The sequence below is a fragment of the Chelonoidis abingdonii genome, chromosome 3, assembly GCF_003597395.2.
Source record: "Chelonoidis abingdonii isolate Lonesome George chromosome 3, CheloAbing_2.0, whole genome shotgun sequence".
Classification (NCBI taxonomy): domain Eukaryota; kingdom Metazoa; phylum Chordata; order Testudines; family Testudinidae; genus Chelonoidis; species Chelonoidis abingdonii.
The window spans coordinates 160,540,785-160,555,869 of NC_133771.1; the positions used below are offsets into that span (position 1 = coordinate 160,540,785).

The following is a 15,085-nucleotide window of genomic DNA, read 5'->3' on the forward strand; positions in this document are numbered from 1 at the left end:
ACCTGGAATCCTTAAGAGTTCTGTCCATAGGCATGTTCCTGCATGCCTTGCTGAGTCATAAGGTGTAGCCCCTGACACTTTCAATGGGTTCATTGTACAGTTGATGGGCCATAAAGCAGGCTAGGCAGTGCTGATGCCAATCTGTCTGGGGGTGTCACCCAGATGTACAGCACAAGTATAAAATACAGATATACCCTATATATCTTTAACTTATAATACAAAGGTGATACAAACATACAAACAAAATGATCACACTTGGTGAATTGTAACATTTTCGCAGATACCTTACACAGCATATCTTGTCAGATTCCTTGCAATTTTATAATATTGGTGTCAACAATATCATAGTATCAGAGGGGTACCTGTGTTGGTCTGGATCTGTAACATGTGTCTGACGAAGCGGGTATTCACCCACGGAAGTTTATGCTCCAATACATCTGTTAGTCTTTAAGGTGCCACAGGACTCTTTATAATGTAACAAATAACTAAAACAGCAATGACTTACTGCAATGCTATTTTACCTTGAACGTGTGGAATTATATTATGCAGGTCCCACTGACATGTGCAGAGACTGCATAAATACTGTCGCAGGTAAGATTTATGTGAAGGTATAAAGTGAACTCTAATTTTTAAATAAAATTAAGAAATGTTGGTGAATTCTAGAGAGCTTAGAAAAATTCTTGCTTCTACTTTGTCTTCCTTTTTTCCCACACATAAATAAGACTAGGAAAAACTGTACATCGACTTAAGAAGAGATCGTTCTTTTTTTGTAAAGTTAATAGCCATACCACCGGCCTATGGAATTTGACTAATGAAGCAAACATTTCAGGAAACACATATTCTACCTTTGGCAGTAAGCAAATTCTGGATCATTTTCAAATAATTTGAGATATGTATCACCACAAAAAAAAAAGTTAGCATTCAGTTAGGAATATTAACACCAAATTCTCTGTAAACTTTTTCAGTACAAGAATCTGACAGCTACTGAAGACAAAGAGACCAAATATCTATGACTTGCCAGATCTGGGACACTAAGGGCTGGTCTACATTATGGGGGGAAATTGATCTTAGATACACAACTTCAGCTACGTGAATAACGTAGCTGAAGTCGAATATCTAAGATCGTATTACTCACCCGTCCTCACCGCGCGGGATCGATGTCCACGGCTCCCCCTGTCGATTCCGGAACTCCGTTGAGGTTGGTGGAGTTCTGGAATTGATATAAGCGCGTTCAGGGATTGATATATCGCGTCTAGATGAGACACGATATATCGATCCCCGAGCAATCGATTTTAACCCGCTGATACGGCGGGTAGTCTAGACGTAGCCTGACAACCCTAACATAAGAAAACCCTAGAGAATAGCTAGTGACAGGTGAACCTAAGATGGTTTGCAGTTATGATTTGGATACATAGCTATACCTCATTAACCTAAACACCGGGCTGGAAATCTAGTGAGAAAAGGCTCTCTCAGGAGATTAGGAACATTTATCCATGTCTTACCTGAAAATTTCTTTTCTTGGAGTAATGAGGTTGACAGATCCATGACATTGGGTACTCTGCTCTGTGAAGCCTTACAGGCAGACCAGAACTGTCAGTCGGAGGCATGGGAGATGAGGCTCCATCTCTGCGAAACCACCAGTTGAGACACTTCCATAGTGTAGGTAAAACTACCCAAATAGTAGTTATCAATGATCTTCTGTCAAACTGGGAGGGCACATCTATAGCAGGGTCCCGTGGGATCTAGTATTTTAATTAGTGACTTGGATAATGGAGTGGAGAGTATGCTTATAAAATCCGCAGATGACACAAAACAGGGAGGGGTTGCAAGCACTTTTGAGGATAGGAATACAATTCAAAACAATCTTGACAAATTGAAGAATTGGTCTGAGTTCAGCAAGATGAAATTCAATAAAGACAAGAGCAAAATACTTCATTTAGAAGGAAAAATCAAATGCACAACTACAACATGGGGAATAACTAGCTTGGTAGTAGTACTGCTGAAAAGGATCTGAGGGATACAGTGGATCACAACTTGAATAAAACTCAACAGTGTGATACAGCTGCCAAAAATTCAAATATTATTCTGGGATGTATTAACATGAGTGTCGCATGTAAGGCCTCTCAGGTAATTGTTCTGCTCTACCCAGCACTGGTGAGGCCTCTGCTGAAGTACTGTGTCCAATTTTGGGTGTCACACTTTAGGAAAGACATGGACAAACTGGAGAGAATCCAGAAGCAAGTAACCAAAATGGTAACAGGTTAAGACGACTTGACCTACGAGGAAAGGTCAAAAATTGGGCATATGTAGTCTTGAGAAAAAAAGACCGAGGGGGGACCTGAAAACAGTTTTCAAATATATTAAAGGCTCTTATAAAGAGGATACTAGAAACCCTGCCCCTGCCTGAGCATTTGAGAAAGACCAGAGTCTCCACAAAACAGACACTTGATCTCCATGGTGGCAGGTACTCAGCAGCTGGCTTACCCTCTCTTAGCTGTCTCTGCCATGTGGCACTCTGTGTGGGTTAGGAAGGACAGAGTCCTGGTGATCGAGGAGAAAAGGAATCCTCCTTGCTAACAATGTCAGACTCTGACAGTTTGAAGACTTTAAGCCTCACTTATTCTTTCCACACACACCCCCATCCATCTTGTTCATAATTGGTCTGCAGCGGAGAGGAGCTGGAGAGGCAGATGAAATCCAGCAGTTTGTCAGAGATGGGAGCCACACCTCTTCTGCCGCTGATTGACAGGTTTGGTCTGCCTCCAAGGCTGCATAGAGCAGAGTACCCCAACGTCATGGATCTGAGGACCTCATTACAAGTAAAAATTCCATTCTTTCCTATAGTATGTGCCCTCTTAGAAGAGACATTGGTCCATCAAACCTGGTTTCCAGTACCTAGCCATGGCCAATATCTGGTACTCCAGTAGAAGGGGGGAATGAAAGAGATGAGAAGGGGGAGCAGTACATCCAGTCAAGTGTGGAATGCTCTTTATGGTTACAGCAGGGTGGGTAAAGGCTAAGGCTAGAAGGGGAGGGAGTTCCATCTTAATCCTAGCAGTGATCATCTCTGAACCATAACATTTCATTATCCTTATGACCTCCTGTATACCAACAGATGTTATTAACAGTAATAAAATTATCGTCCCTTTCCAAAATGACAATGCAGTGACACAGGAATATAGGAACTGCCTGACTGAACCAGACCCATGATCCATCCAGCCCAGAAGCTTGTCTCCAACAGGAGCCAGCACCCAGATGCTTCAGAGGAAGATTCATGAAATTCCACAGTAGGCACATGTAGGATAATCTATGGTTCCCTGCTCCCTGCAAAGATCTCATTCTAATCCCTAGTAAAGGTTGGTTTTAAAACATGAAAAATGAAGTTTTATATCCCTTCCAAAATTTTTTTTAGTCTATCAGCACTTGACTGTGACCACTTATGGCAGTGAATTCCAGGCTGATTACATGTTATTAAACATATAAATACAGCATGGCTGGTAAATGCAGAACCAAAAAAAAAAATCAGCTTACCTCTTGTTCTTGCAATACAGGACAAGGTAAAAATGAAGGGCCGGTCAAGTTTAACTCAGTGTAATTCTGAATATCTCAAGTTCTCTCAGGTGACAATATTCTAGGCTTTGTGGTTTCTCATTACATGCAATTCCCACCAGACCATTATCCAATTCTTTGTTCTGGCTGTCTTGTAAATACCAGAAAACAAAGTACTGCCAGGGAAACTGTTCAATACATTTCTAACCAAAACCAGACGAGAAGAGATGCATTAAAAAGAGAGTCAACTTTTCTATCAACCACATAAAAGTTCCACTGAAGCTTGGATGAACATTTGGCTTGGCTGTTATCCAGCGGCTTCAAGTCAATGCTTACCTTACAAATCATCAAGGTCTTGGCCCCAAGTCGAGCAGCCTGGATGCACTGATTGGCTCCTTTCCCCCCAAAACCAATGAAAAACTTATGTCCATGGATAGTTTCTCCAGCTTTTGGCAGACGAGTGGTAAGGCTATTGCAATTAAAAAAAAATTACATATATTAGTAACTGATAGGTCAAGAGTCATAAAAATAGAGTTACATTGATACAATCCTAAGTGGCACCAATGTTCAAGTTGGTGCTACAGCAGGAGGCAGTGATGAGTTAGCCTTTCATTCAATAAATCACAAAAACTGACGATATGAGAGATCTGTTAGATTATCTAGTTCATCTAGTATCCATGTCAGGTTGTTTCCAATCATATTTTATAAATTCTTTATCCAATCTAGTCTTAGAAGTGCTAAGAAAAGGAGGAACTGTTTTTTGTCACAAGTTTGTACATCACCTAGGACAATGAGGTCCTGGTCAGTGACTGGGATCCCTAGGAGCTCCTACCATATAAATAAATAAATTAATAAAACAACTGCTCTCACTGTTAGGCTGAATATCAGGATAAAACTTCTAAAGTTTTCATATTGTTAATTTCATCTCATTACAGCTAATTATACCTCCTTTGACTACCCTAGAGTAATTTTTCTCTCATATTGGTATTTATACCCTTCAGAGAGTTATAGATCATTACCATGTCTGACCACCTCTTAGCTGCCATTCAGACACACTGTACATATTTATCTCTTTTAGTCTTTCTTTGTAAATTACACCTTCCGGCCCTCTAATCATTTTGTTCTTCTTTGCATTCCCTCCAGTTACATCTACAACTTCATGGGGCTGGGTGCCCTGAACTGAATGCACTAGTACAGGTGCAGACTCACCAGAGCTGTATTCAAGATAGTCTGGAATCATTCTGTTTTGAAAAGATGTATTTTGTTAACCCTAGCAGATTTTTTGAATACGCCAAGAAAACAAATGAATAAATCACCCCTATTCTTGTGTAAAAAATCCACTCTGTGTCTAGTCTCTCTGTGTCTGTTGTATTAATAACAAATACAGTCTACAGAGGTTATCCTATACCATGGCAGAGCAGCATTTGGTCATATTATTACCCAAAATTCTGTTTCTTACAGGGAACACCAAACACAAGTTTCAAAAATTAGAATACATTTTACCTCCTAGACGACCACAAATGCAACAAACCCAGCACCTGTTGGGAGAGCATTCCTTTTGTCACTCAACAGCAACTCTTTCAAGTGACTGAACACTTGCACTGACAAGCTCCAAAAGATGGTTTGAAGGCTGGTGGCAAAAACATTCTCAGAGGGGAAGCTATGAAGTAGGGAAAGGGGGAGGTTCAGAGCTTTTGCAGGAATGCAATGGAACCTTCCCCAAGGAGGAGCAGAATACTTGTGGCTGTTTGTAATTACAGAGCATTAAAGCATGTTCAGCCAAGTAGATCTCACCACTGGCTGAACATCCCTGACCCTTTCATCTGGAAGAAAGTTGAAATGGGACAGCTCTGTACTAATGGATCACTCCTAACTACCTGTTGTGAAGGACATGGAAACTGCCTGCAATAGGTTAAATATTGTATTTTCTTTGAGTGTTATTGTGTTGTTTGCTACATGATTCCAAAGGATTAATTCCTGCAGGAGCTAAAGGCATGTGAGAAGGAAAGCAGATAATAGCTTCTGAGGGTCCTATTTACCAATATTTAAAAGACAATCCAGGTGTCAGTCATGTTAAATTTAATCTCTGACCATGCTGAATTCGACCTCTGGCTTGTAACCATATAAATAAAAATATGAATACCATATATGGGTAGAGGGGATCCAGGTGGGAAAATGAAACAAATAACTTTGTGGTGGATAAAAAGACAGTCCCTGAAAGACATGAGAGAGAGACAGACTGAACCTCCAGTCCCCAAAGGTTGAGATGTCTAGGATATACTAGGCCTACTTAAACCTTTAGGCCATAATCAGATGTGTGTAGACCTTTTATGTCATCAAACCTTCGCTTCTCTTGCCATGTTGTGCTCCTACTACTATGATTAAACAATACCCTGTTCTGAAGTGAAGGACCAGCCGCCGAATTGCCGCCGAAGACTGAAGCGGCAGCGGTAGAGCTGCAGATCGCGATCGCGGCTTTTTTTTCCCCCACACTCTTTTTTCTGCTTGGGGTGGCAAAAACCCTGGAGCCAGCCCTGAAGCTCAAGAAGGGCAGACTTGCAGGCAGCCAATCCCTGTTGGGCATGCTGGGCAACCATGGTTAGTAGACAGGGTACTGGAGCCATGGGCTCAGTCTAAGAGTGAGAGAATCATGGGATTCAAACCTGAAAGAGTTGAAGGAACAGGGCTCATCATCTATTTGGATGCACTCGGAGAGACCAGAGAGGGATCAAAGGTGTACCTAGTCCTGAACTGTGACACCTGTTTCCAAGGAGATGGGAGTGGAAAGACAGGGTGAAGAAGTGGAAGGGTTCCAGCTATTTTAAACAAAAATACATTGATTTTTTTTTAAAAAAAATCTATCAATGGATGGGTTATGAAGTGTTGAAATAAAGTCAGCATTTATGAGTGATTGCCACTCAGAGGCATGTGTGATGTTCTGCAGTGTTTTCCTATACTGCGAAGAGGGGATAACTGCAAGATCTCAAATACCATTACACAGTTAATGTGGGTGCATGCTGACTTTTAATGGCAACCATTACAACTGACTGCTACTTGCACTAATTCATGTGTCGTCAGAACAGTGTCTTGCAGAGAACCAAAATATTGATGGCTGTGGAGCTGAGCATGTCTGTGTTTTGCAGCTTTCAAAAAACTCCCGTTGTGACATTATCATAGGTAAGTGCAGGCAACCTTCTAAAGCTATATGTCATTTCATAATGAACAGTTATTTCACTCAACTTTGAAATTAGATTAAGAAAGCGTGTATCCACTGCTCATTCACTTTCATTCCTAAAGACTTTTCCAGGAGACTGGGATTTATTCTAGATATGATTAGGCTCAACAAGAGCTACGATATATTTAAACAAAGATCTGTAACCACAGCTTCCCAACAGAAGTCGGTTAGTAGCCCTGCTTTCTGAGTTCATGCACACTTTCCAAGAAGCAGACTCCCATGTATGTTCTTGATTTAACAGTGAACAGAACCGTTCTTCTCAGTCACATTGGTGTAAATCAGAAGAAACTCATAATTAAGTCAAGAAAACTAAACACGTGTGAAAGCAGGGTAAGCAAGATGAGGATCCAGGCCTCAGTGTTTAAAGCAGCATAGCATAACTAGTGCTTGTGGGAAGCAACCAGCTTGCTTAATATGGAAAGATGGCCTTTGCTGTTGTTGATGAGAATGTGCAACATCTTGACCAAAGATCAAGCTAGAACAGTAAATTAAAATTATGCAGTTTTACAAATAGTCCAAACAAATTAGGCAAAAATATTCAGCTAGTTCTAAGTAATTTGCTATAAAAAAATGATTTGGCTTCAAAGAATTATAGCTGATAATTTAGGACACTTTGCCACTTCAATCCCATTATTAAACACATTCACAGTACTGATCCATATATATAAATCTGGAAGTTTCACTTTTTACTGAAACAGGCATTCAATCAAAAGAAACATTGTTCTAATGTAATGCTATTATCTTGTCATTTAATTCTGCAATGATAAGTGAATACTAGATTTTGATTATCATCAGACAATCTTAACATGCAATTCAGGTTTCTGTTATGAACAGGCAATGATGAGTAATCTGTATGATTAAGGAACCATATGATTTCTTAGGTCATTGATGATGGCACAAAGAGTACTCATAATACCTTAAAAATGATGAAACAGCTAATGTTACTAAAAAAACTAGGCTAAACAAGTTACTTAGAAAAACTGTTACACCAACTTTCAGAACGGTTATATACAATGTTTTGTAACACAATTTACCTTTGACGTAACTTGAAAACATTAAACTAGATAGCAAATGGATTTAAGTGGAAAACTGAATAGCCTACATCACCAAGATCCTGAAATGCTTTACACACAACAAGTAGAGGAATCAGTTAACTCAGTGGTCCACAACCTTTTTGTCTGGCGGGCACCAGACGAAGGACCGTGGCGGCGGTGGAGCACCCGCCAAAATGCTGCCGAATTTCTGCGGCATTTCAGTGGCAATGCCTCTCGATGATGTCACTTGTCAGTGACAAGTGGCGTCATGATATGCATCGCTGTCGAAATGCTGCAGAAATTCGGGGCACCGCATTGGGGAACCCTGAGTTAATTTATCATTGAAATACAATCTGTTCTTGGACAAGATGCAGCAGGTGTTTAATGGTGTACGGGAACAATTCAGTTTCGGACAGGAAGTGAAGAATACAATATTGAATTGAAACTTCAGAGGATTTAGTTAGGCAGAATGAAAGTACATAAATTAGAATTTCTCTTCTACTATGTAAGATTCCATGAGGTCTTAAAAGGTATGAATGGTTAGCATTTAAAAAAAAAAAAAAAAAAAAAAAAGTCTCAGGAAAGATGGTATTGCAAACAGTACAGAGCTCCTCAATACCTTGCTGGGGGCAGTGGTTCAACACTCTCTCATAGGGAAAAGTTCTACCTGTTGAGTCATTAATGCCACTTTCCATGATATTCTGGATTTTCTTTGAAGAGCTCCCATCCAAACAGTGGTGAGACCATAGCCAAAGATGGAAAGACTAAGGAGTCAGGGGTGGAGGGGAGGCCATGCTTGCATAAATCAGTTTTTAAATTAATCAAGCTGTAAGATTTTACTTCTAAATAAAGCTTGAAAATTAATTTGCTAATGTCTGCTCAGGGCTTTTAATGTGTAAAGTAATACAAGTGCTACATATATATACACATTTTACTTTTTAAAATTACATGTTCTTAATATCAGAGGGGTAGCCGTGTTAGTCTGGATCTTAAAACGCGACAAAGAGTCCTGTGGCACCTTATAGACGAACAGACATATTGGAGCAGAAGCTTTTGTGGGTGAATAACCACTTCATCAGACGCATGTGATGGAAATTTCCAGAGGCTAATTCAATCAGGGAGGATAAGACCCTCATCTAGCAGTTGAGGTGTGAACACCAATGGAGGGGAAACTGCTTTTGTAGTTGGCTAGCCATTCACAGTCTTTGTGTAATCCTGAGCTGATTGTGTCAAATTTGCAAATGAACTGAAGTTCAACAGTTGCTCTTTGGAGTCTGGTCCTGAAGGTTTTTTTTGCTGCAGGATGGCTACCTTTAAATCTGCTATTGTGAGTCCAGGGAGGTTGAAGTGTTCTCTTACAGGTTTTTGTATATTGCCTTTCCTAATATCTGACTTGTTCCTAATATCTAACCTCGTCATCTCTAGACTGATTCTTGCCTGCATATTTATACCTGCCTCTCGAAATTTCGACCACATGCGTCTGACAAAGTGGGTATTCACCCACGAAAGCTTCTGCTCCAATACTTCTGTTAGTCTCTAAGGTGCCACAGGACTCTATCACTTTTTACATGTTCTTAATATGCAAATTTAGAGGGGAACAAGAGAATTTTCATGTCCACTTAGATACATCATTATTTAAAGTGAACACCAATTACACTATAAGACAAAAAAAATCCAAGCATTCTTCTTGAACCACAAAGTGAGTAGAATTTGAAATAGTTAGTCATCTGGCATGCTGTAATTCTTGCTTATTTAGCCAAACGTTTTCTGATTTCTTCACTCTGCTTCTCGTTCTGTTTGTTGTAATTGCTTACTGTCTGCGATGCTATACTTCGTATGTATGTATTTTGGGGTAGGGACTGCCATGCTACTTTATTATACATTTGTACAGTGCTTAGCACAATGGGATCTTGGTCTCTAGGTGCTACTTCAATACAGATAATAACAGAACAATGCAGAAATGCTGCATGCAAAAGTTAAGTAATAAAATATATGAGGTAGAACCTGGCTCTACTCCTTCTGAGTCACTCTTTCAGTGCAAAGGGGAAAAAAACTGACTTATCTCCCCTGCTTGGAATTCCCCAATATTACGAAGTCCCATGTGGGTTCAGATGTTATACCAATAAAAACTAGCAGGATCTTATTAAAGGGGACAAGACGTGTCACATTTATTGTAAATACCAAAATAAAAGATAACAGCAAACAATGTTGTTTGGCTACTTATTCCTATGATTACATATATATATATCCATTCACACAATCATTCATACAAGTTCTGTATAGATATTATAGTTACCAGCCTAAAGTTGCTTGTGACAGAATACTGGCCAGGTACCCTGTACACAAGAGTGGAGCCGAGTCCGGGTCAGGTGCACCTGATGCTCCTGGAGGCTGGCAGCAGAACCATAGACTCAAAGTCCTCAGTCTTCAGAGTCCAGTTTTATAGGGATTTTTCCCTATGTTAGTTCATGGGAGTTGTTTCATTCTGCTGTTGCCAGATTAATCAGCAGGTCGCTGGCTCTATTCTGTCAGATGTTTGTTTAGGTGCTTGGGGTGGTCGTTCTGCTGTTGCAGAATCAATCAGCAGGTGTCTGGCTCCATTCTGTCAGATGTTTGTTAGGTGCTTGGGGTGGATCCCAGTTCGCCCTCCGGGGGTCACCTGGTTGATTCCACTTGACACCTTCTTCGGCCGACACTGAATTTTTCAGGCTGGTAACTCCCTAACCATTCATTCATCATTTAAACTAGGCACTCATTCACATACACTCTTTATCTTAATTACATTTATTTCACTGTCTCTTTATCTTTTGGGGTGTGAGACTCCCTGTCTTTTAACAATTAAAAGAAGGAACATAAAGTGAGATAAAAATGAATTTACAGAGGTGGAGGTCTCTATTTGTAGTGATTACAAAGTGTCACTTAGAGAAGGGCACTTAGAGTCAATTAACCTTTAACAAGTTTTATACAAAGTATTTCTGTGAGCAGGCTTCACACAGACACAGCTGGTGGCTTGCAGGTTAGAGGCTAAATCTGGGGAATCACATTTATTTCTAATATAAACTTTTAGTTATAAAGTATTAATTAACATTAAATCATTTCTAACAATAAATCCTTTTTAACAATAAATCATTTTTCATATAAACCATGTCTAATATAAACCTTCTTTAGTATCCCTACACAGAGACAGTGCAGTGAGTGCTTATCCAGCTCCCACACTCACTGGACACCATTAGGCTAAGCACCATACAAACACATAGTTGAAAAGTGGCAAAAAAAAAACCCCACCACTTGAGTCATTTAAAATTGAGCTAGTCAAAATACTAGAGAAAACAATCCTGCATCAGCTGGAATTTAGACAAAAATATAGCAATTCTTTTCAATATCTGATTTCAACCATCTACTTATATTCTAATTCATTTTCATGGAGCTGCATCTCCATGATATGTGGAGAGAATGGCTTGTGGGATTAAGAATGGATTAGGGGAGCCTTTCCTTGTGTAGCCCTGGTTTCAAACCAGTCCAGGTCAGTAGTGACTGAAAGTTACTATTATAGCCATTTGCAAAATGCAGAAAAAAAATCATCAAAAGTCTTGGAATTTTTCCATCAACATTTTTTGTTGAAATTTCAAATTTTCTAAAGATTTTGACCACTCTAAAAACTGGCTAAAATATAGGGGGGGGTGGGGAAATCCAAATAAATTCCAACCAGTTCTAGATATCTGATGGCTGTTTGCTGACTTCCAGTCAGTTTACAGCAGACAGTTATATGCATCTCAAAACCACCACCAAAACTGGAACTTGGCAAAGAAGCCAATGAATTAAGGGACTGTGAAGACTCATTGGAGTGCCTTTCCCCCCCATCTCTAGCAGTTTACATTTTTTAAATAGGTGGGCACAGCACTGATGATGTCATTTTCTGTGGAATGTGTAACTGCTGTAAATTCTAGGCTGTAAGGAAATTAAAAATATAACATGACTATCTTCAAACATTCAAGACTCAGAAAACATTCCATCATTCTTACCAAACATCTGCCCTGTATTTAAAAAGACTATGGAAATTTTCAAAATTACCACTCTCTAACTTGATTTCCCTCCCACGTTGTTCTTCCTTGATGTCTCTCTCGATTATATTATTTTTGGAACTGCAATTGTATATTTTTTTTTTTTAGGAGATTTGATTGCAATGTTGGCACAGAACACTTTTTAGATTTCTTCAGTTTGTCCAGTGTTGAAGAAGACTGTTTATATATTTGAAGAATATTATACTATGATATCAGTTACTTAAATTAAAAATCCTCATAGCCCACCCCAAAGCTGACTTTTAGGGTCTTGATGACAGATCAGGGTAAGCAAGACATGTGGACATAAAACCATTCTATAATATTGTGAGAAGGGATTGAATGATAAAATCATTTAACAAAGTGGAAACAATGTGGTCCAGTGGTTAGGCCAGGGAGGTCTGCAAGTCAGGACTCCTGGGTTCTATTCTTTTCCACTATTGCCACACTTCATGACTTGCCTAAATCACTGAAATGCTCTGTGCCTCGGTTTCATTATTATAAAACAAGTACAATATTTATCTATCACATAGAAGTGTTGTGAAGCTTCATTCGTTAATACGTTCCATCTGAGGCTCTCAAAAAGGGTTATAGAAATTTCATTTACTGAAGGGGAAACTAATATACTTGTGTGTTCAATTAAATACTTTATGGTAGCAATGGGATGTGAGGTGTATTCACTCTGCTTCCAACCTCCAACTCTCTAAAATCAGGGCTGGAACTCAGTATATGGTTAAATAGCTACATCTTTGACAAACAGTTTGCTTTATTAATGTTACAATCTATAGTAACAAAATCTAAATGTTGTTACTATCCAGTCACACTTCAGAAAACTAAAGATTAGGAGGAGGAAACATAATCATCACAAATATTTCCCCTAATGAGTTGTTCTGAAATTATGCACTCCAAGACAAGAATTCTGATAGGTGTGTAACATTTCATTAGGTTCAGCTGTAAAGTGCTTCTTAAAGAAAGGACATACAGGCTGCAAATTACTAGTACCACCAGAACAATCTTCAGTCTAGGCTTCACTCAGCCAACACGTCACCAGGATAATGAACATATTCAAGTATAGTGTATCAAAATTCCAATATCTTCACTAGATCAGAGTCATTATTTTGAAACAAGCCCATCTCTGACTCTAATAATAGAATTACAAATCCATTAAGGAAGGTAGTCTCTGGAGAACAGCAATTATTAAAAATGGTCTCTCAAAGTATAGGGCCCTGGAATAATTTCATTCCACACTCCAGAACATACCCAATGGGATATTTTTTGGTGAGAGAATACTATGATAAAAATCTACTCATCCTTTGCAACAAGTAGGAAGCTTTCCTAGGTGAATACCTTTCACTTTTTAATTAATCTGAGCTTTTAATATAAACAGACTAAAATTCTAGTCTTTAGAAATTATGGCTCCAGAGATTATCCTCTAAATATTAAAGGAGCACAAATCAATGCAATGCTGCCTTCTGAAATCTACTGACAGACAGCCCCAGTGCCTCAGCTAGTGCCCAGGATTTTTCTGAGCTATAGCAGAAAGAAAACTGACTAGAGTCTTGATCATTTTCACTGCATCTGTGGCAGTGCAACTGAAAAGAAATAGGTCAGTTTCATTCTACAGCTGCTGCTTGGGAAAGCTATGAGCAACAGTGAAGGAATGCACTGGTGATATTCTGGGAAGGAGGAAGCTGGCTTTCATTTCTCTGTAGCTGCGGGTGCAAAAGACTCTTGGTTTCTCACATGGGCATTGACCCTGATCAGTGCCACCTCCTCCCTATCTTTCATGTCAGTCTTGGACTAATAGATTTAGTCCTTCACTTACTAGGTATCTGGTAAAACTATGAAGGACTATGTACGTATGCATGGACAGTGGTGGCGGTAGGCAGGAAAATGCAGTACTGAGAGAGTGAATGATTTTTGAGGAGATCAGAGGTAGGAGAAAAAACCCCCAAAATATATAGGAGGAGGTAGAGAATAAAATGCAGAAATAGAGAAAGATAAGAAGTGGAGATAGATATGAGGCAAGTGATACCAAAGGCAACTCAGGAAATGATACATCATGATCCATTACAGAAAAGATAAGGATAAAAATGTGGAATGAAGCCAGAAAGGGAAAGAAGGTATAATAGAAGATGTAGTAAGTTACATATACAAATATTAAATAGAAAATTGACTAATGATATTCCAGTTAAAACATCACATAACTCTTCCTTTTTATTACTGAGGGGGACGTTTGGCCATCAGAGTGTGACAGTACAAGTATGTTTCACCTTCGGCTAGTAGGCTTAAGTCCTTTGGTTCATAAGTGTGGGGTAGTATTTTCAAACCCTACACAGACACACCATGGTTCTCATCAAGAAGCAAAAGGGAGACCTTCTGTGTTAAGAGCACAAGCCCCTAATACTTAAGCTACAGAGGAACTCCTTTTTGCTATGAATAAATAGAAGGCTATTATGGCGCACAGATCTAGTTGCTAGAGCAGTGGTTCTCAACATGCAGGCTGCTTGAGGCCCAATCAGCACGTAGCTGTGGCTCAAGTGACATCATCAAGTAGTCATATTGTGTAGATGCAGCCCATGAGGGCAGCATGTAGAACTCCCTGACCCCTCTGCCTAGGAGCTGGACATGCCAGCTACTTCTGGGAGCCACCTGAGGTAAGCACTGCCCAGCTGGAGCCTGCATGCTGAACCTCCTTCTGACCCCAACCCCCTGCCCCAGGTCGGAACCTCCCCTGCACCCAAACTCCCTCCTGGAGCCAACACCCCATGTCCCCTCCTGCACCTCAACCCTCTGCCCCCGCCCTGAGCCCTCTCCTGCATTCCAACCCCCCAGCCCCACCCCAGAGTCCACACCCCCTCCTGCACCCCAACCCCATCCCAGCCCAGAGCCCCCTACTGCAACCTGAACCCCTCATTTCTGGCCCCACCCCGAAGCCTGCATCTACAGCCAGAGTCCTCTCTCCCTCCCGCACCACAAGCACCTGGCCACAGAAAGTGAGTGAGGGTAGGGGGAGAGGGAGCTATCATAAGCATCTTTCCCAAATCTGGACCTTAGCGTCCAAAAATCTGGGTGCCTGCATGAACCCCTCTAAGCTTTTACCAGCTTAGATCTGATCTCGCTGCCACCAGCCAAGAATTTCCAGTGTCTTGGCTCACTCTGGTCTCCCCAAAACTTTCCCTGGGGAACCCCAAGACTCAGAGGCTCTG

The 15,085-nt window shown here is 40.2% G+C and overlaps 1 protein-coding gene across 2 annotated transcripts in view; it reads right to left on the reverse strand.

The window, feature by feature from the left end:
* RBKS (ribokinase) overlaps nucleotides 1-15,085 on the reverse strand; it is a 99,748-nt gene that overhangs the window by 67,931 nt on the left and 16,732 nt on the right. For both annotated transcript variants that reach the window (XM_032790225.2, XM_032790224.2), the window contains exon 2: nucleotides 3,886-4,018. In XM_032790225.2, the coding sequence (XP_032646116.1) occupies nucleotides 3,886-4,018 (133 nt within the window). The remainder of the gene's footprint in view (nucleotides 1-3,885; nucleotides 4,019-15,085) is intronic.